Raw genomic sequence first — 24,939 nt, 5'->3', positions numbered from 1 at the left:
CCTTGTGACTGCCTGGATGTGTAGCTGCCTTTGAAATGGGACAATGACCTTGCTTATAATAACAAACCTGCCTCTTCACTTAGCAGTCTCTGTAACAACAGGTTTGCATATGTCATACTGTGCAGGATGTACGAGCAGTCCTTTTCTAAACCTGCCCATAAACATACTTCACATTCAGGTGGTCCAGTTGGAGATCTGCTGTCCAGATTTGGAAAGCAGGGAGTAGACGAATACTAGTCAGGAATTGAGGGATGTTCCAGAGATGCTGACTCTGCTGACAGGCCCTAAGAACCCCACTGTGACTCCATCTCTTACTTTAAAAGTCTGTTAGAGGTGATGCAGTGCAGAAAAGGCATATTGCTTTTGTCTTTGTCTTGGCAGCAGCAGTCCTGTGAGTGAGTTCTCCTGGAGTCTGTAAGGGTGGGAGCCCTCACCTCTCCAGCATTACCTACAGACAGGCAGACTCTCTTTTCCCCACCCTGTTTGCAGAGAAAGGGTCTTTTGCTCTGTCAAAAGATAGAGAGGACTGGTATAGTGCAGCTGACACCTGCTAATAGAGAGAAGGTCTTCTTGCTCCGTCCTGCAGCCAGATTCGGTGTCCTCTCTGTTCTTGGAGATGCTGGGCTGTGATCTCTCCTGACCCCATGGTATGAGGCATGTCTAACTTGTTTCTTTAAACAGGAAGAATTTTTATATTGGACAGAGGAAGAGATATTGGATAGGGTTCTAAGCCTGGGGCGTGAAGGAGCGCATTACAATGCAGACAGCATAGCTTCTGCACCTGCAAGGAACAAGAAAATTATTCCTTCTTGTACATTGTATTACTTGTGTCACTGGCAGGCACTTCAGATCTGCCACTTGCTGTGTTTCTTGTGTTAACATTGAAGTGATATAGTCCATGCAGCATACTCGAAGTGGGTGAAGTCTGTACTCCAGACAGTAGAAATTAGGGACACAATAGGAATTGCAGCAGTTGTTATCCATGCTGCCTTCCTAGATTTACTTTCAAAATCAGAAGTTTCCCAAACCGGGCTTTTTGAGAACTATCAGTGCTGCCTATGTCGTTCCCAGCAGCTGGGGTAAGAAGGTGGCCAGTGCAACCTGTCAGACCTTCAGGAACCCAAACTTTGTCATTGTCTCTGACTCCTGGCAAGTACCAGCCTTGCACTGAAATGCAGAGGTGAACTCCAGGGCACAGGGAGTTGGTAAGGCCAGATGGTCTATGTATATACGCTGTTGGCTTGCAAATGTTGCATTCAGCTGGAGAGCTATGGAAAAAAGAGATATCTGAAGAGCACACTGTTCTTTAGATCACACTTGTCAAGAAAACAAAACAAGAAGGAAAAAAATGTGCTTTGTAAATGCAGAAATGGCAGTGTATATGCTTAATATGCTTAACCACTAGCGTATACTCCAGAGCAGCTGCACTGCTTAGTGAAAGATGCCTTAGCATGAGATTTCATACAACCACAGAAATCTGCAGCCAGAAGTAGGTAGTAGATCTCACCTTAACTCTGGGTGTTGCAGTGCAGAGTGTATAGCGATGCTGATCTTGGCTTTGAAGTGGTGTGCTTTTGTGTGTGGTGATGATCTAATCTGGGAACATCATGTTTCACTTTGCAAATGTAATTCATTTCAAGGTGGAGGTAAGGGAGGACAGAAAAAAGATCTCAAATTTGAAGTCTTGAAAAGCACCTGACCTTTGAACTGGCTTGGATTTAAAGATGCACTTAGAAATGGTTGTATAAACATCTTATTTTTATTGCAAATGCTTGTGACATCAGAGTTTTAAGCTATGCTTGGATCTCCAGTAAGCAAGAAAAGCCCACATTTCATTTCATTTTCAACCTATCTCACTTTGTTTTATGAACCTGCTGCCAAGGGAGTTCTAATTTTCAGTCTTGAATCTTGTTTGAAATTGTGATAGAGCAGTTCTGAGCTGGGGAAGGGTTTGCACTGTACGTGCATCAGTCCAGCCCCAGGGACAGGAATTATCTCATCCCCAAAGTTGTTCCCTATGAAATGGCAAAGGCTTTATTTGCTGCGCTTTGCTGTTTGGATTTGTTGCTCAGTCTGAGCAGGTAGTGTGTCTTCACGTGCAAATAAAGCTGCTGTGTGAACACAGCTTTTTATTCTACTGGGCTGGATGCAGTCAAGAGTGCACCTTGATTTGGGAGAATACTTGGCATCCACCTTGAGTTCAAGTACTTTAAGCATCTCTGAAAAGCTCTCTGGAACGTTAAAATGATGGTGAGAAGGTTATTGCTAAGAGTAATGGTCTGTTGGCTGCTCTGCCTGGTAGGGATAGAAAATATGAACACCAGAAGAGGTAAGAAAGTGGGCCAAGATTCTGCAAGATTTCTTAGAAACAACCAGAAGCACATATTTACAGCATGGAAAGACCAACAGGCTTGTTTTCACGGAAGGCAGACAAAAAATTCCCCAGGGTGGTTTGGACAAATGACTTCTCAAAACTGGCATTGTAATTAGGTTAGGTGCTTTTCCCCATGACTTCTCATGCTTATTGAAACTAAATTGCTCATCAAAAGCTACAGACCAATTGTTTTGTTATTTCTGAAGAACATCTTTGGTTTAGTTCTCTTTGCATTTTATCTGCAGAAAACTCACCAACTCAAGACCAGGCCTCTCCCTTCACAGGTGAACTAGGTACCACCTAACCTGAACGTAATTACAGCCACTACCTGAAATTAATTGAACAGACTTCAATAATGCACATGTTCTTCAGAGAACGTGAAGTGCAATGCTGTTTGCCAATTAGACTTTAATAAAATCCATTTTTAATTCCTTAATTAAAACTAATAACAGATCTGGAGTTTTTAACCACAGAAATAAATGCTGCTTTTCCTTTTTAAAAGCAAATTATTCCAGGAAATTCACAGCAGTAACAGTCTGGGAGATTTTCTCAACATGTTGCCACCATCAGCACTGCAGAAACTAGACTTACTGTATCAGAAATATTCTGGGATATTCTGGATAGGTAGGAACCTAACTGTTGGCAGAGGGCAGATTGGTTCAAAAGAAAGCATATGTGAAAGGGGTTTTAAATTGTTTTCCATTTACCCCTTTAACATGCATTTACCTCTTCTACATGCATTCTGTTTAACGAAAGCTTGAAAGCAAATGAAAGCTTAGATAAATGAGTAAATTCTGCAGTGATGTTAAGCTCTGCTGTATGAGGTGAATTCATCATCTGCTAAGTGAAAACACTGTGGTGAAAAAGTCCATTGAACAAGGATTTGTCTTGTTGGCTTTTTGTGCAATAAATGCTGATTACTGGGCAAGGTGATGCTGTGGTTCTAATCACATGCGCTTCCTGATGAAACGGGGAATTACTTCTAATGCACTAGTGTGAGCTTTGATGTACCAGTCTTGCAGCTGCACAGAGCGTGCTTTCCTGGGAGAGCAGAAGGTTTGGTACAGAACAACATGCTGGACTGTGAATCTGCTCAAATACCCTCTGTGCTGCTTTCAGTTTCAAACAAATTGCCCTGGTGATGAATGCTAGATTTTGCCACCTTGCTCTAGCAGCTCTGCTCTACTTTTGGGACACAGCACCCATAAGTTCTGTAGCTGGCAGGTGAAACCTGGTTTTATGGCTCTTCTGTGTCTCCAGGGTGCCTGGGTGAATCTTGCCTGAAGTGTTTAAGGCTCCTTATGCCTCTTCTGTGTGTGATGTTGCTGCAGAACACGTCTTCACTGTCATCTATAAATCTATCACAGTACGCAATCGCAGCAGCAGCAGCTCTTGGGGGAATGGATGCAGCTTAGTGGTCTTTATTTACCTATGGGTTCTGGCATCTCTGCTGCTGATTAATGGCTGTGATAATGTTATGGTGATGATTAATGGCTATGATTATGTTATGGTGATCATGGGTGAAAATAAGTTCAGAACTGGTTCTTGTTTGTTCTCATATGATACAGATGGGAGAAACTTTCACTGATAACTGAAGCTTCTCTTCACGTATACAGTCTGTGTAGCAGAATAGTGTTTTGGACAACTGCCTGCCTTTTCAAAGGTGTCTGCTCAAAGGTGTTTTCCTGCAAGAGAAGAAAAAGTTATTATTAAAGAAAAAGAACATACTTTCAAACTTGAGAACAGTTGGTCATGATGCCAAACCTGCACAGTGGGCACAGAGCATAAAGGGGCTGATGGCTGGGGTGTCGGGAAGCTCGGGCTAGCACAGGAGCTGTGCTGACCCCCAGGGAAGGGCAGAGGAACAGGCGGGCAAGGGTTCTGCCAAGCCCCTGCCAGTAGAGCTGTGGTGAGGAGCTGAGCTCAAAAAAGATACCGCTGCACTCCTCCAAGGTACTGAAGAGTCTGTTTTCTGTCCCAGGGCCTCAGAATGGCTGGAATGATCCTCCTGCCCTCAACAGAGCTGCCAAGAAGAAGAAGGTACTCCAGGAAATTCTGTCTCAACACAATTGAGTGCTGACCACTTGAAATGCAGTAACTTCAGCTGCTCATGGGGAATGTTGCTGGTGGGAGAAGGACAAGGAAGGGTTAGCAACAAACAGAAGCTGCACCTCTTGGGAAGAAATGGCCTTTATGCCTCTCTAATATGCATTATCTCTCCAAGTATTTAAGCCTTTAAAGAGATGGTGGGGTTTTGCTAAAGTTGTGGTTGTTAATAACATTGATCCTGGTTTGAGGGAAGAAAATACCTCAGGCTATTTTCATTTGCAGTAAAGCAGATGAGTTTGGCAGGAAATTATACTTGCATGAAATGATGAGGCCAAGCAAATTGTTACAGATTACTGGCTTTGGTGGAGCTGAAAGCAATTTCTCCTGATTAAGAGTCTGACCCTGAGAGATCTACTGAGAGTATTACAATTTTCGTGATGGAGGCAATATAGTTTTTTAAAATGCATTTAGATTGCAGCAGGACAGAAAAACTGGGGACGTTTGGCACAGAGCAAAGGGAGCATTTGCATCCACTGGTGCTGTTGTAGTCTTGTGCGTCCCCACAGCAGTGTCATCACTGCTCTCTGAGCCTGCTGCATTTGGAAGCAAGAGTCAGGCTGGTGTGTGTAAAGTGTGGGAAGAAGAAATTGGAACTGGCAAGGTCTAAGTGATGGTGAAGGCAGAAGTCTCCCTTTCCCTTTGGGTTTTGGTCTCTGCAGCTCAAGATTAAGAAAGTTTTGGAGGATAGATTAGGGGTTGCTTTGTGTGCTGCAGACTGCCCCAGTGCCGAGACATTTGTTGCATGGCAGCTGGGTTGCTGCCTTTCAGGGCTTCAGGCTCTTGAGTAGAAGGAGGAAGGTTGTCAGTGAGAATAACTGCTGGAGCTCAAGAAGAAAACAGGAGTTTTGCTATTGCTGCGTGTGAGTCACAGCCAGAATTTCTGCCATAGCTGGAGCTGAGGATTGGCTCCCTTCTAAATGAGGATCCATGTTTGTTGCATTCCTTGTTGGGTATTCAGCAAAACTCTGTCAGAAATGTTTGTTTGTTTCCCTTATGTCCACTGTATGAGGCAGTGGTTTAGGATATTATAAAATGACTCACCACATTGCAAACCACAGCATAATTTGCAGCTGTCTTCCACCTAAGAACATATTCACTACTCAAAAAGTTTATTGCTGTGATTCATTGCTTTATAAACTGATTTTTTTGGTGCTGGATTGGGAATGTTTTTCCTGCTGTGCCAAACCACTAGCTTAATTCTGGTTTCTTTCATTCAGGGTAGCATTCAGTGTTCTGTCATATTTCCTTTCTCCATGCACACACAAAGAAATGTGTGTATTCCCATGGGAATTTTCCTTTGGATTCCTATATGATCCACAGCAGAAGCCAGTAGCTCATTTTGTTGTATCCTCCCTCTGCCAAATGCTTCTGAAATGTCTCTGTGTAAAAACTGGCAGATGCTTAGGGATGAATCTAAAATGTGCTCATAATCTGTTTTAGTGAAAACCTGTTGGGCAGAAGCTTGAAAGGCTTTCACAAGCTTTATTGGTCCGTGCAGCTAGCAGTGACCTAAGTACTGCATGGACAAAAACGTACCCTTAAAGTGAGATGAAAGAATCTAAATATAATCACCCAACAGTAAGAGTAGATGTAAGTGTGGGTTAGTTTCCATTAGTGCAGCTCTTCTATTAGAGCTGCTCTGCCAAACCTCTGTTTTGTGCCCTTAGCAGAGGGAGAGTGGCTCTGATTTGAGGTGGCTGTACTCAGCTCTTGTGCCAGGGAGAGCACTCAGGACTGGAAATCCTGGAGGATATTACTGTCCCTGAGCGCTTGCAGCTGCAGCCAGAGGAATGGGTTTGGTTAACCAGACTGAAATCCTGTATGCCTGCCCCTGTTACTTCTGTATCCCCGGGGCTAGCGCTCTGCTTGGCAGAGCTGTCAGTTGCTGTGGGTTGGCAGTCAGTCAAAGCTGGGTGTTGTGCTCTGCCTGCAGCAAACACAGCAGCATAAATACACTGTTTGTTGTTTCTTTCCCCAGGTTCCTGATAACTTCCTGCCCCCAGTTCCCATCACATCCCCCATCATGAACCCGCTGGCAGATCCGCAGTCCCAGATGCAGCAGCCTCCAGCTCCGGCACCACCGGCTGGTGCACCCAGCTTCCAGCTGCCACACATCCCTGCAGGGCAGACGGTGCTGCAGGGTGGCTGCCCACCTGCTTCCCAGCCCCTGGGGCCAGCCGGCATGTTGTCCACTGCTTCCAAAACCAGTACGGAGGGGGCCCCTGGGGCTCCCATTGGCAATGCTATCCAGGTAACGTAGCTCCATCACTGCACCCATATGCTTTGTACATCAGCGGAGACTGTTGGCGTGGCATTTCTTATACCTCCAAAGTGTACTGCAGAGTTTTTAGTCACTAGCTTTGCACCATACTATCATTTTGCTACTGTAATCACCTAGGCACTACCTCTTGGCAGTTAATACTCAACATGGACCAGCAAACTGTTTTCTTCTGCAACTTCACAGCTCTCCAAAGGGAGCGACAGCAGATGCTGATAATGTCACCTCCACACTCCCAGAGAGGAAGAAACAGGAGTTGCGCCAAGCAGGCTAATAATGCCACTTGGTTTAGTTGAAAACAACATGTGGTCACAGTGACCTGGAAAAAGCCTCACCTGCTCTCTGTGCTTCTCAGCATGTGCAGGCACTGCCAACAGCGAAGATCACCAAGAAGCCCATCCCTGAGGAGCACCTTATTCTGAAGACTACGTTTGAAGCTCTTATCCAGAGGTGCCTGCTGTCTGCCTCTGATCCGGTAGGTCTCTCTGGTGTTCCCAGAGCACCCCTGTGTTTGGGTGGATATGCTGGTACCTGCAGAACATCCAGCTGTCAGAGTCTCCCCTGAGATAGCTGCTGCCTTCTGACAGCTGCTTTGAGCACCACAAGCAATGTGCAGGAAAGCTGCGTGCACGTAAAATGTGGCAGCCTGGGGCCAAAGCACAGCCCAGACACCCAATCTGACTCTGGTCCTTAGAGCCCTCAGCATGGGCAAAACAGGACGGTGTTCTTTATGGGCAGGAAATTACCCCACTGCAGCCCCCTCTGCTGTTCTTTTCTAGGGAGGAGGGTTGGAGTTGGTTACAGTTGAGGTTTTGATGTTGATGGTTAAAAAAATAAGTAAGTACAAAGGGCTGTCCTTCCTTCTCTTAGGTGATTACTGTGGAGGCATACCCTGTACATGTGCTTAACTGCTTCTTACTTCAGAGGAAGAAGCAGCTACTATTATGCCTGATCTGAGCCAAGGCTCACATACGTGATAACATGCCTCAGATTTTGATCTGTAAGCTGTGATTTGCAACAAACTCATTTCAAAAGGAAACAGCAGGTAGCAGAGAAGTGGAAGGTTACGAGCTTTAATGTGACCACTGAAGCTGGATAGGAAAAACCTCTTGTGTAGCAGTTAGTACTTTGTAAACGAGCCATCTGCCTCAAAGCTTCTCATTTATTTCCAGTGGTCAGTAAATAACATACTGCCCCAAAGCCCAGATGCTGACTCTTCAGTTTGTGCCTGCCACATGCTGAAAGGTGGATGATGAAAGAGAAGCTGGTGGTGTACTGAGGGCTTTGTGCACTAGATGTGCTTGGTCAGCAGCACAGACTCTCACTGTTGTTATGGTGACTGGGAGCTGAGGGCTCTGTGGCAGGGGCTGTGGGAGTATATTGGGCATATGGTGTCACTTCTGTGTTATGACCGCTCTACAGTTCAGCTGGCTCTGTAGTTTAGACTTGAGATCTGCATGTACGTACTCCTTTTCCCTGTGGATCTCAGCCCACAAGTTTCAGGGTGGACTCACCTAGGCACTCCTTTACAGAAACTTTTTGAGGCCTTTCTTTGCACAGACATTACAAGGTTCAGGGGCCTTTGATTACTCAAAATTCTCTCTTTAAAGGTTAGGCTGTTGAGAGCAGGGATAGAAGTCATATACTGCGTGGACCCGTTCACCTGTTTTTCTTCTGAGTGCCCCTTCTCCCAGACACAAAGAAGGCAAAAGCTTTCAGTTCACATCTACACCCAAGAATTGCTTTTCTGCTCTGCCAACACTTTTTGCTTGCTTCTTAAGTTTGATTTTCTTAGGCAGAGCAAGTGCTTCCAGCATGCAGCAGGGAGAAAAACCACTCTGGCTGTATACATAAGTTACTGTCAGAACAAACACAGGCACTACTCAGTTACTACATTTCAGAGGGGACAATGGGAACAGGAAGCAGTGAGTGAGGAGAACTACCAGTCTGCACTTCTTTTACCTTATTTGTTTTGGCTGGATAGATGTGTTGCTGTTTACTAAAGACAATTTATTCTTCTTTGCCCTAGCTGGCCATCTGTAAAATGAAAATAGCATGTACACCTTTACACAGGTTTTGAAACAACTGCTCCAAAGTCATGTATCTGAGAAAGTTGGCCAATCCAAAAGAATTAGCCAGTTTCTTACCTGCACCTCCAGGGGCACAAGTACAATTTCTTCTTACTTGTCTCAGTTTCTTGGCAACATACCTACTGCTTGAGGGGTTTTCCACACATGGCCCAAGACACAAGTGCATGTTCTCCTTTATGCCCTTTGCTATCAGAACAGCTTTCTTAATTTCCAACACAGCAGACAGCCACCAGTCTGTATTTATCCCGAGCTAGAGCATTCCCTTAGGCTTTGTTATTTTCTCTCTGGGTAATTATTTAATCCAAGGAAACATCTCCAGTTGTCAGGGGAATGGCACTGTCCTAAGTGAAGATGGATTGATGTGTGTACTGATTCAGGAGTGTGCTTGTGCACTAATGCCATTTTACTGCTGTTGACCACCGCTTTTTTGTGCTTCTGTGATTATAACCTTGATGCTTCATTACTGTTTTATTATTCTGGATTTAAATCTTCAATTTCAGTAGCTGTTTGTTTAAAAAAAAAAACATGGAAGCACCAAGGATCTATAGGAACAGTTTGGGTGAAGCTGTTAGGGTTTTTTTCTGTTGACAATAGAAGCTTATAAACAAACTCTGGGTTTTACTAATCACATAATGAAAAATATTAGGATTTGCCATAAATCATGACCAGGTTGTACATACTTAAAATTCAGTGACTGCATGTGTCTTTAAGCTCTTATTGACATTGCTGGATACTTGATTTCAGTAATAACTTTATTCATCTAGCATGCTTTGCCAGTAAGCCATAGAAAAAATGATGGTGGAACTTGGAATTCTGTTACTTTCCATATCTTATATGCCAGTGGCTTTTGGGATACACTTCCACAGTTTACTGTTCCCTGTAGCTAACTAGAGCAGTGAAGTGTGGAGAACTACAGTGATATCATGGGGGTTTTAACTAGCAAAATGAGGGGAGAAAAGTACAGTGCAAAGAATTCAAATTATGTGCTGGGAAAATGTTGTTGAGAAAGGACTTTATGTTCTGTGTGGACCTTTTGCAATGATATCAGGTCAGTATGGTGTTCTTAAAATCACTGTGGTTTAATTTATCTATTTCTTGCAGCAAACCAAGCGGAAACTAGATGATGCAAATAAACGCCTGGAGTTTCTGTATGACAAGCTAAGGGAACAGACAGTAAGTTCTGGTTTACATCCCTCCCCTCTGCACCCCCAGCCTCACATCAAATACTGCAGATACAGTCAACAACTTCATCAGTGTTGTGGATCCCTCTGCAGTATGTAGCAGGGGCTTGTTCTTTCTTCAGAAGCGTGCTCCAAATCCATGTGTAGTATGATTCTGTGGCATGGGGTTTGGAACTAGATGATCTTAGGTCCTTTCCAACCCTAATCTATGATTCCATGTATTTCCCAGAAACAGCTATGTATAGTACTTGCTGTGCAGACCTTAGTGTTTTGGGGTTATGTCTTGAGTTTTATGGTGCTGTGCAGGGACTGTGCTAAACCAGACAGCAGAGCTCCTTACAGTTGGAGGCATTAGGTGAATACATCCAGAGGGTCCCTGTCCCCAGCTGCTGGTAAAATGAGCCAACACAGCAAGTTCTGCTGCTCTTGTCAGGAAGTGAAGCATGCAGCATGAGGTCAAAAAGAAACAAACCAGAAGATTTAGGTGTTGGAGGCTCCCTGGCTTCACTGGAAGGGAGATGTGCAAGTACTGCTGAAAATCTGGCAATTTTTCCAAAGTGTTTCTGGAGGTCTCTGGCAGAACAAAGGAATAGGCTTAGAGCTCTTAGTACCTTAGGATTAGATACTGGTCAGGCCATCTTTGCTGAGCAATAAACTTTATGCAAAGGCTTGAAAGCTCAGTAGGTCTTTCATGTGCCAGAGTCTGTCAGGACAGGCCTCATACCTCAAGGGATTGCATCCAGGAGCTAACAGTGAAGGCTAGCAGGGCTTTGCAGTACTGCAGAGAAGGTATGTTCTGGTTGAAGTCTGCTGTTACTGTTCCCAATGCGATACAGCTCGGAAGATGGTTATCTTTAAAGGAACCAATTGACGTACTTTGCTGAGGGCCAGATGTTACTGTCAGGATTTTTCTAGCACTCATATATGTGCTGTTTGTTTCTTTCTGCTGACCTGCCTTGCCTGGCTTTCTTGCAGCTCTCTCCAACCATCGTTACTGGTTTGCACAATATCGTGAAGAGCATCGAAACCCGCAACTACCAGGAAGGACTGAACATCCACACACACATAGTCAGCACCAGCAACTTCAGCGAGACCTCTGCTTTCATGCCTGTTCTGAAAGTTGTCCTCACCCAAGCCAACAAGCTGGGTGTCTGAAGGAACCCTGCATTTGCAAAGCCCTGAGGGTTGCTTTTCCAAAGAAGTGCATTTCTACAGCAAACATGCAGGAAATGGACCAAATGCTAGTTCCTCACGGCATGTCGCAGTAGAGCGCTGACAAATGGCATTACACTCTCCCTGCAAAATACTTCGTTCTAGGAGGGCCATGGAGCCCTGGTGCTTTTCATTTTAATCTTTTTCCCCATCCCTAATGATTCTTGTCTACAAATAGTATATTTAATGAATTATGCCCCATATTGTCAATTTTTAGATGCATGTTATACTGCTAAACAGTGGCTTTTAACAACAGATATGTGTTAAAACAACGAGATAGGTTGTGTATCAGACCCTAAACCAGATTATTGCCTTCAGCAGATTAAAGAGTCTGATTGTATTATAAGTGTATTTGGTCTTTTATTTTATGAAACTGCTTGCAGTTCTGTTATTACCATTTACACGTTCAGTAGCTTAATTTTGCACTGGGGCAAATGAGCAAAATAAAGGCTGATGTGATATTTTCAATAAATGTTAATTTATTAAAATGTGTGTTTATGAAGTGCAACTTGGAGATTCTGAAACCGGAGCACAGTGGGCAGCTTTCTGTTGCAACCTAGGCATGAGGATGGTGGTTTTTTTTACCTCCATGCTCATCACTAAAAGCTGTTGTTTAACATTTATACTGCATAGGAGATTTACATTTCAAAGAAAGGCTTAGCAAGGATTCCGAACCCAGCTGTGTGTTCTTTAAAAGCTCAGGGAAGAAATAATCCACAGTGGTTTAAGCCAACCATACAAACACATGGATATTTTGTGTGTAAACACGGTGTAAATTGTTTCTTGCAGTCTGAACCTGAAGGTTGCTGCCTCTGCTGCACTGTTAAACTGTGAGCATGCTTCTGATGGCCATTGGGCAAGTTGGGTCAGGTGAGTTTCACAATGTGTTGTCCTTTCCTGTGGCACAGCTGGAGCTGGCTTAAAGTCTAGGAAGAACAGCAATTGGAAGAAATGTCCAGGTTTGGGGGCCTTTCTTGTTTTTAAAAAGGTAGTTCTGCCCAAAAACAACCTAAAATATCAGTGCCTGTGGCATGTAGGTTTGGCAGTACATACTGGAAGAAATATTATAAATAACAATGCAAATCATTGCTGGCTTCTATGACCTAAACTGATTATGAGCTACAGATTTGTCAGGCAGAACGGTTCCATTCCTCTGGGAAAATTGAGCTTAATTTCATTTGCTTTCAGCCTTTTCTAAATAAGCTTTTATAATTGGTGAACATAAAGCACCGGTTTGGTCTGGCTTTGTTTCAGGAGTTTAAAAACACAATTGGAGTAATTTTTTTCCCTTCAGTCTAGGTTTCTAAACAGCATTATATTGTATTCTGCTCCTGTCATGGGGAAGGTTTGAAGATATTGTTCATTCATCTTTGCCCAGCAGACTCTGGTATTGGCAGAATCGCATCAAAAACATGTAGGTTGTTAGTGCTGCCAGAAAGTGGTAGTAAGGAAATGGCAGACTACCTCAGTGGGAGAAACATTCAGTTCACCAGCCCCACTCCTGAGAGCATGGACCACATAATCTACTCAATGTTGGAGCACTTCCTCGTGCAGATGAGAAAGGGTGCTTCACCTTTCCTCCGCTGGGACTGCTTCCTGCATGCTTGAGATGAAATGCAGGGGCCCTGATAGCAGGAAAGACAGGATAAAAGCAGTTGCACAGAAGCAGGAATGTTACCATCTGCAGCAAAAGCAGAATTCCAATGGCTTAGTTCCCTGGGATCTCTGCACGCATGGAGATATCTGCTGCACTGAACTTCAGTATTGGTGCCTCAGAGCAAATTGCACGGTGCAGCCACAGAAACTTACAGCCTCGATTTAAGGTGGGAAAGAACAAATTTTAAATTAGGGATACTTCAAAGGTAAATGGGAATTTAAGAAAAAACTCAGCAGGGTTTGCATTAAGCCTTCATGATACTTCCATCCATGTAAAAGAGTATGCCAAGTGAGAAGAGACTTAGCAAGGCACACAGATGCTGGGGACCAAAGAGCTTATTTAACAGGAAGAAACTAAATAAACTGCTTGTTCAGCTAGTGAAGAGCACATTGAAATCAGGCTGACTGGAACTAAAGAACAGTGCTAGCATGAAAACAAATGTGGTATGAGCTGGCCACAAGTAAGCTTGGTCTGGAAATTTAAGTCAAAATCAGAAACACTTTTTTTTTCAATGGGGTGATAGTATCTTTGGGTACTGTTATTATATACCGTCTGCCTGGACTCTGTACATCAACAATTGCTGTCCTCAAGAGCTTGGGACTGGAAAACTGCACTGCCTAAGTACATAACAGGAGTGGATGTGGAAATCTGCTGCTTCTCTCCTCAGAGCAGGTGCGATGAATAATAATAGTTAACTAGTTATGCTGCCGTCTGTTCATAACTTCAGGGAATGCCAAGCAATTAGCCACCCATCTGATGTTATACATGCAAATGGCCATCTTTGTTTACAGAAGGCAATGAAGCCCTGCCAACTTACAGTGGTAAAGAATTTGGCCCCAAAGCCTAATTTTGATCTCGCTGAATGAGAAGTTTTATACCATGGTGTTAACGCCAACCGAGCTACTCATCTTCGCTGCCCCCTAAAGCTGCAGAGTTACCAGAAACGGGGATGGAAGGAGATTCAAGGATGTAATCTGCAGCAGCGTGGGTCTTGTCCAGCAGCAGCTGGCACAAGGAGGTATCTTGCTACTGCAGTTATCACCATCAAGGCAAAATCACCAAGAGGAGAGTTTGTGGGAAGGGGCAGTGTTAATGCAGTTCTGCCGAGGCAGATAAGCGAGGATGTAACAGGGGCAGTACTGTAGAGGAGGCTGTTCTGTCGGCAGGGCATCTAAGTACAGTACTTGAGTGAAAACCTTTTTCTGCCTGTAAAGCTTTGTAATGAATTTACCTTGGTTTTGCTGGCGGAAGCCAGCATCACACATGAATGTTGAAGACTGTATTTTAATAACTGCAGCATTTCTAGCCTGTGCCATGTTTACATCAGATTTGTTCTGTGTTGTGCCTTTCGGGTAACACAGTTCCCTAACATACAGATTGGGAACGTGGGTTTACTGTTTAGTAACCTTGTTTTCTCTGCCCAGAAGCAAGCATTATACTAGATTGATTGAGCTATTAAGAAGGAAGGGAGGGAGATCATGCTGCCATAGCTATTTATCCTCCAAAACTATGCAGGGGAGGGGCATGTTTTGGCAAGCATAGCAAAAAAGAGAGCAGTGGCACCTCTCCCCAGAGTCCCGCAGGCTCCCCTCAGCTCTGTCATCACCCTCACAACTATGCTGGTGCTTTGCTTCAGGAGTGAAAATGTCACTTGTGTTTTCAGCCTGCCTGGAGACTGTTACGTCTGAGTGGGGAAAAGAAAGGAGCTCCTAGGACAGATGTTTCCCTCTTCCATCTCTGCACCACATCTGCAATCCCCTGTGGCTCAGCACCCATCAGGGCTTGCTGATGTGAACTGTGTTGAGCATCCATTGCAAAAATGGGGCAGCATGTATAGAGCCAGGAAGGGCTCAAAGCTAAAGCGTAAAATAGGCTTATATGGCCAAACATCTGCTAAATGCCTGATTCTGCCTCCCCTGCGGGGGATGCTGAGCATCCCATTGGGGTGCCTGTTCCAAGCTGAGTTGCCAAGTCCACTGTCAAAGTATAGTGAGGAGTATAGTAAATAATGTAGATACCAGGAACAGATTCAAAGTGTCCAACCTTAAATGGGGGAGTTCCGGGTAATCTCCCAGGTTTGACTTGCTGCATGCTGAGTTGGTCATTCCTATTTCCTCTGCCAGTGGGGCAAATCAGATAGATATATCACCAAATGGCCCAGCAGGATCTATGTACATATAATGCAATCCTTGCTCAAAAGAGGCTAAAGCCAATTAAAATTCTTATAAGCATTAGGGCTGCACATTGGCCAGGAGAGAATGTAATTAAGAGAAGATTTATTAAGGAGCACCCTTAAAGGCAGCTGCAGCTGACCTTATCAGTAAATCTGTGCCTGCCTGGACAGCACAAGGGAGACTTCTTGGGAACCTGTTGCTCAGCTGCTTTGCCAGGTACACATTCATTATGTCAATACATAAACATTGAGCGCATATTTCTTGTCCCCCTGATATTTTAGGCTTTGTTTCCTTCTTTACCACTTAAGGCCTTCATTTGAAAAATGCTTTGGGGTCTTTACTTCATTTTTCATGGCAAGAGAAAAGAAAAATAACCAACTCTTGTCAACATTTCAAATAGGTTTGCGTTGAAGTGTGATAGTAGTGGGCACCAGTCACATTAAAATGATACTCTCTGTGTTCTCATTGAGGCCCTTAGTGACATGGTTTAGTGGTGTACTTGGCAGTCCTGGTGTCACGGCTGGACTTGATGCCTACCCTATTAAGCAGCCTGGTGCAGCTTTTCAGCCAGGTTCAGAAAGGCACTTTGTCGCAGGGGGAATCACAGCCTTGCATGCTGCTTGCAAGCAAATTTGAGCCCATAGTCCAGTCCTCTCGCCCATTAGTGAGATGTGGGCAAGAGTTGTACTGGAACAGAGAACAGCTAAACATCTTTGAAGTTAATTAGCTATAAGCTAGCTAACTTATAAAGGTAGCACCAAGGGCTACATACTGGTAAACTTAGACCACATCTAAATGTCAAGTGCCTCTTTCACCTGCACAGAAAAGGCAGTATTGCAGCAGAAGAGGGCAAACTTAGCAAGGAGACAGACACACACAACAGTGGGAAGTCCATCTGGTATTGCCAGAAAAGGCAAGATGTGCAGAGATGAGAGAAGCTGTAACCTTTCTCCCCAAACACTGCCTTGAATTCTCAGTTCCAGCACGTCTGAAGTTACTACACCTTCACTGCTAAGTGCAGCATCTAAAACCAAGCAGTTCCCAGATCTCTGAACTACACACAGGCATTCTTTTTTTGGACTCAATCCTTCACTTTTAGAAATATGAACCCTGGAGTGTTTACTGAGAAAACCTCCTTTTGAGTTTGTTGCTGTTTTGGTTGCAGCTCCTCAGGTTTTTTCTCTAAGCAATTCTGGCTCACAGAAGGTTTATTTTTTACCACGGGAAGCAGGAGTCAGATTTGAAAAGTCTTTCTTTGAATCTCTGGTACTAGTAGTCCAGAACTCTGTCTATGGTACATAGTCTTGACATCATGATCTACACAACTGGGTAGCTTTTCAAAAGAGAGATGTTTTCATAGCATCACATCCCAAAATGTGCTGCTGCCCATAGCCATTGCAGCCAGCCTGGGACAAACTGATGTTGTCACTGAAGTGCCACTGCCTGAGTGGTGATTTCTGGTGTCAGTGGAACAGCAATGGGCTCCATTCATGAGGAATGATGCTGTTCAATGACATTCTCAAAGGGGTGACTTTGGTCTGGCTTGGGCTTCATCTGCTTCTCCACTGGAATCAGCAACTCCATGAGCAGTGGGGACCCCTCTGGTCTCAGGTCAGGTGGGCTGGGTACAGGACAGTGTTTCCCTTCCAGTTTTGACAGGCTTTCTCTGCATGCAACCAGCTTTGATAGGACAGGGGCATGAGAGCTTTTCTTTCACAGAAGATACCACACAGTGCTACCCTAAACATCAGCACTCCCTGCACCCAGAGGACATCCAGCCACCTTTGTCATGTCATCTTTGTTCGCCTGCTTTCCATGCTGTGAACTGGAAATAAATGTAGGGTACGAAATTACAGTACTGCATGCAAAGTAACATCGCATTAATGCACTCTGGTGACAGAGGGAGCCTTTATGGATGCATACATCAGTGACACAGATTAGTTGGAAATCTCATTTCCACCTGTGTTTGTCTCTTGCCATGCACCCTGGTCTCCTTATTTCCTTGCTGCCTGCTATCACTCCCATTTCACTTTCCCTGAGCCCTGACCTTAGATCAGCATGACTGTACAAGTTGTGGTATATAGAAGTGAACTTGGTCTCTGCAGTTCGCTCTTGTATGCTTGAGGGTCACCTATGACACAGTGTGCCTGGGAGCAGCCACTGTGTGAGGGATGGGGGCCTCTTTCTGGTTTCAGACATTGAGAGATGGAAGTCATTAGAGACAGTCCTCTCTTCTGCCTGCTCCCAACATTGTATTGCAGAGTCCTAAAAGTAAAGTGAGCATCACATACTAAATCGGTAGTAGGTACACTTCAACATAGCCTGCCAATTGACCTTGGGTGTGCGGGGGAAGCTGGAGCAGTGCAAGTTAAAAAACCCCGCAGCAATGGAAAGACACTGCAGGCTACGAATCACGGAGGAGTCAACCCCTGATGGGCAGGAGGGCTGCTAACACATCCGTGCTTCTCCCTCCTTCCCCTCTGTCCTCACAGAAACATTCAAAGCTAAACAAAATGCCTCGTGGACAGATGTTTTATCCAGAGTTAGCATCTCGTTCCCACCTAATGACTTAAAACCATCTGCACACTACTGGTGTGAGATGTTTCCTGCTCTACAGCAGGTAAACAGCCTCACCAATTACAGTGAGCTACTCTCTGCCCACTGCTCCTCTGTGCATCTGTGTCCTCCTTCAGACACTGGTGAGCTCACCATGAACTAAACCTCATGCTGGCACCTCAAGTAACACGAGCTCCTTCCACTCCCACAGCAGCCTGCAGCAAGAGGCTGCAGCAGCATGGGGGGGAGAGTATCCCAGGAAACCACATGTGAACACTAAAACCTCAGTCTGTAGTGGGGCAGAGTAAACAAGAAGTGTGGCACACTCTTCATTTGGGTAGACACTGGTGGTAAAACTCTTGCTGTTATTTGGCTTTCAGTGCCCACCTTGTTACTCCCAGTGTCACCCAAATCCAGGAAATAAGCTCCATAAACAGAATGACAGGTTAGAAAGTCGACATTACCTTATTACAGTATGGGTTCATGAGGGATTGCACAGCCTATAATGCAGGCCAAGAAGAGACAGTTTATAGCTTATATACCATTGTTACATAAGTATTCATTATAATTCCGTGAAGCATCCAGCCACTTCTCGTTACTCATCACATATGGTAATTCAGGTAGCTAAGGTGTGGTACAGGCACTGTGAATTTGGGTAGTGGTCTCTGGGCGTTGTGGTCATCTGGGGAGAAACAGCCCAGCTCATTTTACCGTTTCATGGAAATCCGTTAGTTAAGGACACTGGAACATATGTTTAGTCCTGCCAGTTAATTACATGTTCTTGTTTGGGTTCATTTACAACCCTGAGAGGCTCCTTGAGCTGTTTTCTTTTGCAGCAGTTCACCTATTTCTCAGGCCTTGTTGACAGGAGGAAGACCCACACTGAACATGAGCCGGCTTCAGTGTGCGCTTGCAGCCCAGAAAGCCAACCGTATCCTGGGCTGCATCAAAAGGAGCGTGACCAGCAGGTTGAAGGAAGGGTCCTGCCCCTCTACTCTGCTCTTGTGAGACTTCACTTGGAGTATTGTGTGCAGTTCTGGTGTCCTCAACATCAAAAGGACATGGAACTGTTGGAACAAGTACAGAGGAGGCCACGAGGATGATCAGGGGACTGGAGCACCTCCCATATGAAGACAGGCTGAGAAAGTTGGGGCTGTTCAGCCTGGAGAAGGCTGCATGGAGACCTCATAGCAGCCTTCCAGTACCTGAAGGGGGCCTATAGGGATGCTGCTTAGAGACTATTCATTAGGGACTGTAGTGACAGGATAAGGGGTAATGGGTTAAAACCTAAACAGGGGAAATTTAGATGGGATATAAGGAAAAAGTTCTTAACTGTGAGGGTGGTGAGGCACTGGAATGGGTTGCCCAAAGAAGTGCTAAATGATCCATACCTGGCAGTGTTCAATGCCAGGTTGGACAGAGCCTTTGGTGGCATGGTCTAGGATGAGGCATCAGAAACAGATGACCTTAAGATCATCAACTAGATGGTCTTAAGACCCTAATCATTCTATGACTTGAAAGAAGACATCTGGTCCTTTTTTTGCATGTTTTTCTTACCATGAAAATCCTTGTAGCCTTATCCATGGCTATGTGTCTATACACCATGAAATACTTGTTTAATTCGGTATCAGCAGCCAGGTGAACTTTATGATCTAGCTCGTGAATTTGCTCCTCCCCAGGACCGGTGGCATCTTTTACTCAGGTTCCACAGGCTTCCAAAACCAGACGTCTTTCAAATCTGCTTCTCCCGCACAGCGTTTGTCCCCTCACTCCCTCAGGCAGCCTGAGGGAGCGGTGCCAGCCGCTCACTGGCGACAGCCGCCGAGAAAGCCGCAGGCAGGGTGGGCAGAGGCCTGCTGCTCTCGACCACCGAGCGCCGACCCCCGCTGCCGCCCGCCACCATGCTCGCTCCTCCTGAGGCAACACCGACACAGCCATTGGGGAGCCCCGTGAGGAGGCCCCTCGGCGGGGCGGGGCCGTCCGCCGCCGCCATTGGCTGTCGTTATGCAGGGCCGGCGGCCGCCCGCCCTCCCCCGTTCCTCCGTCGCGGTGCTGGGCGCAGCCGGCGGCGCGGGAGCTCCATGGAGGCAGCGGCAGCAGCAACAGATGCGGCGCAGCCCGGCCGCCCCTAGCCGCTCCCCGGCCGCGCTGCGCGGGGGCCGCCGACCCTAGCGCGCCGCGGGCGAGATGGCCGGGTCCCGGCGGGCGGCCGGCGGCGAGGCGGGCACGGCGGGCTGCGGGCAGGCCATCGTCTGGCGCAACGTGGTGCTGATGGGGCTGCTGCACCTGGGCGCCGTCTACGCGCTCAGCCTGGTGCCGCGGGCGCAGCTCCTCACCCTCCTCTGGGGTGAGTGTGGGGACGGACAGAGGCTGCGCCGCGCCACAGGTTGGGGGGGAGCGGACGAACGGAACCCCGGTGCGGCCCCGGCCGGGTCCGGGTGATGGGGGGGATGTGTGGGGAACAAGCCGAGGCTTGTTCTCTGTGTATTCACCTCCGTGCGTTGGTGCGCTCGTTCCGCGGCGTTCGGCGTGGCGGGGGGCGGACACACCCCGCGGCCTCCGCCGCTTTTGTTCCATGCCCCCCACGGCCGCTGCCGGGATGCCATTGCCAGCGCCGCGCAGGGCCCGCGGTTGCTGTAGAAACGGGAGGCACTCTCCTTCCGGTTATAGTGAGCGGTTTGTGGTGATTCTGGTGGTTAGTGGGATGTCGCTTCGGGGTTTTGAAGTGAAAAGAGACAAGCAGCTGATATTAGGTTTAAGGTCTGAGAGAGAACGGCTTTTGTCTTCCATTTGCTGCTTCTTGTTTGTTACTTTATGAGCACCCACATCTCTGCTCCAGCTGCGAGTACAAAATCACCCCATCCTTCTGTCTCTTGGGGAAGGTGAGGAATACATCTCATTGAGTAAGATTTAAAAGGCCATGTATTTTCTTCTGTAACACACTGGCAAGGAGAAAATACAGCTAGCTGTGCTTTTTGACATGAGGCGGCTTGCCTGTGCTCTTCCTGCTAGCTGAGTATTTGGTGTGGAAAAGAGAATATGAAGTACAGCATCTTTACTTCCATCCTACAGTGAGGTCCTCCTTTCTCCCCAGAAGAATGATGCTGGTGGAAGAGCTACATAGGAGCACTGCAGTACCATGCAAGGTTTCTCAGAGTTTGTGAGGCTAATAGATGATGGATGTCAGCATCATCCTTCACTGGGCAGAACTGCGTATTGGGTTGTGTGCATGAGGGTGGCCAAGAGGATAACAGATTAAATACTTCTTCCGTCTAGCGAAATTCCTTGGGTAAAAGACACACTTTGGAGAGCTTTTGAGTGGATGGAAAATGTAATGGTCTGGGACTCTTCTATGCAAATTGAGGAAAGAAGGGTCTCTGCTGCAGGGAGCTCAGAGAATTCGAGTTGTTAAGGTGCCATCAAGTAGTACCGACATAAAAATCAAAAACCCCCAGCCAAATGCATTAGAAATCGGGTTTATTTATTCTGTTTGAGGAATTCCTAAATCTCTTTTTCACTGGTTCAGCTTTTGATACTCTGTCTTAAACGCTTAGACACAGCCACCATTGCTGTTTGCAGCTGGAAAATGACCCCTTCTGTCAATTACCATTCTCTGACAAGTTCTTAATTGGGAAACTGTTTCTGGGTCCCTGGTGGGGACCTGGTTTTTGACTGGCTGCCTGTTTTCTACTGCTACCTGGCTCACTCACAACCACAAAAGATTTGGGGGGGGGGGGGATGGCTGTGTTTTGCTTTAGTTTTCTTCTGTGAATGCTATGCCTCTCCCCTCCCTATTCCTGATTGTGTTCAGACTGATTTCATTGTTTACCTTGGCCATAGCTTGATGGCTGGGGAGACCAGGAGAGCCGGCGAGAGCTGCGTGGCTACAACACACAGCCTGTGGTCTGCTTTCAGCCTTTCAGGACCCATAGTGTGTGGGGAGGTGAGCTTTCTTTTTATCTGTTTTTGCTTTTCCAAGAAGACAAGTTGAAATAATCTCTGATTTCACTGTGTCTTAATTACAAGACTCACTCAGGCTGGAGCCAAAGGATTGTATTACCAATTCAGCCTTCCGTCCTCCAAGGTATTTTTTCCTGGTTGAAATTAAACAGATGCTAAATAATAAACAGGTCTCAATGACTTTGCAGCTTAATGCCTTTCTTTCTGAAAGTGAGAGCCTTCCATTTCTCAACATCATTATTTTTAACAGCCACCCTCAAGCAGACCACAAAGTTTTTATGGGGGTTTGAGGGGTGGTTTTTATAGGGGCTCTGCAGCAGGGAGGGAGTGCACTGCCTCCAGCCTGCAGGACACTGCATTCCCCTCTTGTAGCTGAATGCTGTGAGGTCTGTCTCTGACCCAGGTCAAGGTGAAAACACAGGATCTCCTGCAGAACATATCAGACAAAAGTAGCTTGCTGTCGTGCTGCAGACCTATGTCCAAGGTCACTCTGAGGGACTCTTGCAGGATAGGCAAAACCAGGGTTGCTGGTTTTTAAGTTAAACCCACTTCACTGTGCGCTGGAAGGAGCCAACCAGCAATGTGTCAGAAGGAAGAAGTGCAAATCACATGTGTCCCAGTTCTGAACATCTCCTTCCCTGTGCACACCAGCTGTGAGGCTGCCAGCCAGACTTGGGAGCAGGGCATGGAGAGGTTGGGTAATGCTGGAGTGTCAGGTAAGTGCAGAGATGAGCATACGCTGAAGGGTGCAGATGGAAGAGCTGCAGCCCTGGTTGCATCCATCCACAGTTTTTCTTCCCGAGCTTGCCTGGGACTTGGGAGGGGAGCTTCCCAGTGATCTTGGGCAAGCCCTTGCTTTGCTCTGTCCAGTGCTCCCCATCACTGCTCCTCCATGGGTAAGCTGCAGGAACAAGTGTGCGGAGAGTGGTTTGCAGGTGGTCGATATGACCTCAGGGATGCAGCTTCTGGTGACCTACCATTGCCTGCTTGGCTTTTTACTTTCTCCTTCCCTAAGACATCATCTAAGTTTGTGAGTTCTCAGCTGTGGGGCTTGGGTAGACCTGGTGCTTCCGTCTCTCTGTGCAGGGTTTACTTTCCTTCTTCCCACCCCTGAAGGCAGTTGGTAATCCCCAGTTCACCACTGCTTGCTAAGTGGAGCTGAGATGCCACTGTGCCACCTAGCAAACAGCTGTTCAAGCCAAACTGCCTGCTCAGCAGGGCTAATTTCCACTGGTAATTTATTGACATTCATCCAGCTGTATATAATAGACAATGAAAAAATGCTGCCAAGCAAAGGCTTGGCTGGCTGTTTACTCAGAAATAGCTGCGCCTCCCTGTTCCCATAGGCTCGTGCACTAATGCCTTGAAGCCTGTGTTAAAGCTTCCTGCACCCCACATGGAGCCAGGGTTGCACAAGGGATCCCAAACAGTGTTCTGGGTGGTGCAGCCACCTCACCCAAGGGGTACTCAGAATTGTGTTTCAGGGGATGTACAGATGAACTGATTAAAACATAGGCTTTCAGGGCCTTCATAGTGCCTCTGGAATTTGGTTTCAGTCCAAGCTGAAAAAACAAAATCACTCATGTCAAAATTTTCCACAAGCTGGGAACTGCCTTGACCCAAGAGGCAGCAGATTATATGTGCAAGGCATCAAGCAGCTCTGGGCTGTGCCATGGGACAGCCATGTCACCATTCTGGGAAATCCCTCTGGCACTGTGCATTTGTAATGTCCCCTGCTCTGCCAGCCTGACTGTGCTCACTGGGAGCTCTCTTTACCAACCTGATGTGGCTGGGAACAGCAGTGTGTGGAGAAGACCCTATGCCTTCCTCTTTCCTTCCTGATCCAGAGCCAGGCAGCTTATGTTAACTGGTCCTTCCTTCCTCTTTCTGTTTTGCTGTCCATGCCTGTGCTGTTTCATAGCTGACAGCTGCTGCTCAGGGGAATCCCTGCACTCTGGGTTTCGAGGCTTGGAAAGGGGTGGGAGCTGTTGTGAAATGTACCTTGTTCACCAGCAATCCTCCAAAGCCCAGGTGTGGTGCAGCCCCAGGGAGCTGGCACATGGACCTTCCCCTTCATGTCTCTCTGTCCATTTGCTTGTGCAGGACTTTGGGCTCCTGGTGCTTAGCACCCACTGTAGAGAGGTATGAAGGGGAGGGATGACCATTCCTGGCAAACTCACATCAGGACCTGAAGCAAAGTGGGAGCACCTCACTGTCAGTGGGGCCAGAAATCCGGGATGGCGTGATGGGTCATCTTGCAGCTTCCCCAGGAATGAACTGGAGCACAGGGGTCCTTGTGGCCAGCTGGGGCTGTGGATGTGGTTTGCCAGTGGCCTCTTTTGGACTAGACATTCAGAACCTCCTTCCACAGGCCACTTGTGAGGAAGCTGTGCACAGCTTTTCCCCTAAGTTTGTAATGTGCCATTGAATTATGCTTTTTGACCAGGATCCTCTTTGTTCCATCCAGCTCCATCCTCTTGCAGTCCCAGTGAGGTTGTCTGTTTGGGTTAGGAAAGCAAAGCAAGAAGCCTCTGAGATCCCTGAACAGACAAAATTACCAGCATGTTTCACTGTGGGGCCCAAGGGTTCTGCTGCTAACAGTTTCTTTCAATGGGCTCATGGTAGCTTCTTTGTCTGGGGGATTACATGATGTGTAAGGGGCTCCGATTTTGCTGGGAAAAAGGTGCTTTTTAGCCTTCACAGGGGGGCTTGTGAGGAAGCAGTGGGAGCACATTGTAGGAAATATGAAAAACCCACAAAAGATTAAGCTGTTTACCTGCTTAAAAAACCTTTCCTTTTAGGTTGTTGAGCATTACTACTACTAGCAACTTTAAACACTGGCTTAGGCATAGCCATCCAGAAACCCTGTATCAGTCTTGAAGAGCTGCCTGATAGCCGAGTGGATGTTGGTTCACACATGGGTGCACCTTGCCAGAGTCTGGGATAGGAGAGGAGGATGGATGGCCTTGCTCTAATGGTGCTCATATGGGAGGGGAGGCTTGTTTCTGTTGTTTTAGCATCATTTAGGAAACGTTTTAGTGCTCTTGACAATGCCAGATTGATCATGTTCTGCTGTGGTGGGCCCTGTGCCATGCTTACCCGCAGCTTTCCCCTGTGCTTGAGCTGAGATCGCAGACGGAGTGGCGGTGCTGCCCAGCTGCACCCCTGCCAAAACGCAAGCTGCTCCCAGGCACCGGTCTGGATCCAGTCCTGCTGCCTGGGTGGATCCTGGAGAGATTAAAGCAATTGTGGTTTTAGCACTCTGGGTTACTGTGGTGCCTGGAGGGTGCCACAGATCATCACCTCTTTCTCAGCCCCTCTGGTATGTTAGGAGGCACATGTTGCTGT

General features: G+C 46.6%; 2 protein-coding genes across 14 annotated transcripts in view; both read left to right on the top strand.

Moving 5' to 3' along the window:
• Positions 1–11,716, top strand: part of SEC31A (SEC31 homolog A, COPII coat complex component) — a 41,978-nt gene extending 30,262 nt beyond the window's left edge. For all 13 annotated transcript variants that reach the window (XM_031046837.2, XM_034064439.1, XM_034064434.1 and 10 more), the window contains 5 exons: positions 4,356–4,414; positions 6,462–6,734; positions 7,117–7,236; positions 9,953–10,024; positions 11,008–11,716. In XM_031046837.2, coding sequence (XP_030902697.2) covers positions 4,356–4,414; positions 6,462–6,734; positions 7,117–7,236; positions 9,953–10,024; positions 11,008–11,187 — 704 coding nt within the window. In that variant the 3' untranslated portion in view covers positions 11,188–11,716. The remainder of the gene's footprint in view (positions 1–4,355; positions 4,415–6,461; positions 6,735–7,116; positions 7,237–9,952; positions 10,025–11,007) is intronic.
• An 8,102-nt stretch (positions 11,717–19,818) lies between these two features.
• SCD5 (stearoyl-CoA desaturase 5) overlaps positions 19,819–24,939 on the top strand; it is a 30,783-nt gene continuing 25,662 nt past the window's right edge. The window contains exon 1 of the mRNA XM_005146596.3: positions 19,819–19,978. Within this exon, the coding sequence (XP_005146653.2) occupies positions 19,819–19,978 (160 nt within the window). The remainder of the gene's footprint in view (positions 19,979–24,939) is intronic.

Source organism: Melopsittacus undulatus, chromosome 7 (genome assembly GCF_012275295.1).
Source record: "Melopsittacus undulatus isolate bMelUnd1 chromosome 7, bMelUnd1.mat.Z, whole genome shotgun sequence".
NCBI lineage: Eukaryota > Metazoa > Chordata > Aves > Psittaciformes > Psittaculidae > Melopsittacus > Melopsittacus undulatus.
This window is presented reverse-complemented; position numbering and strand designations above follow the sequence as displayed.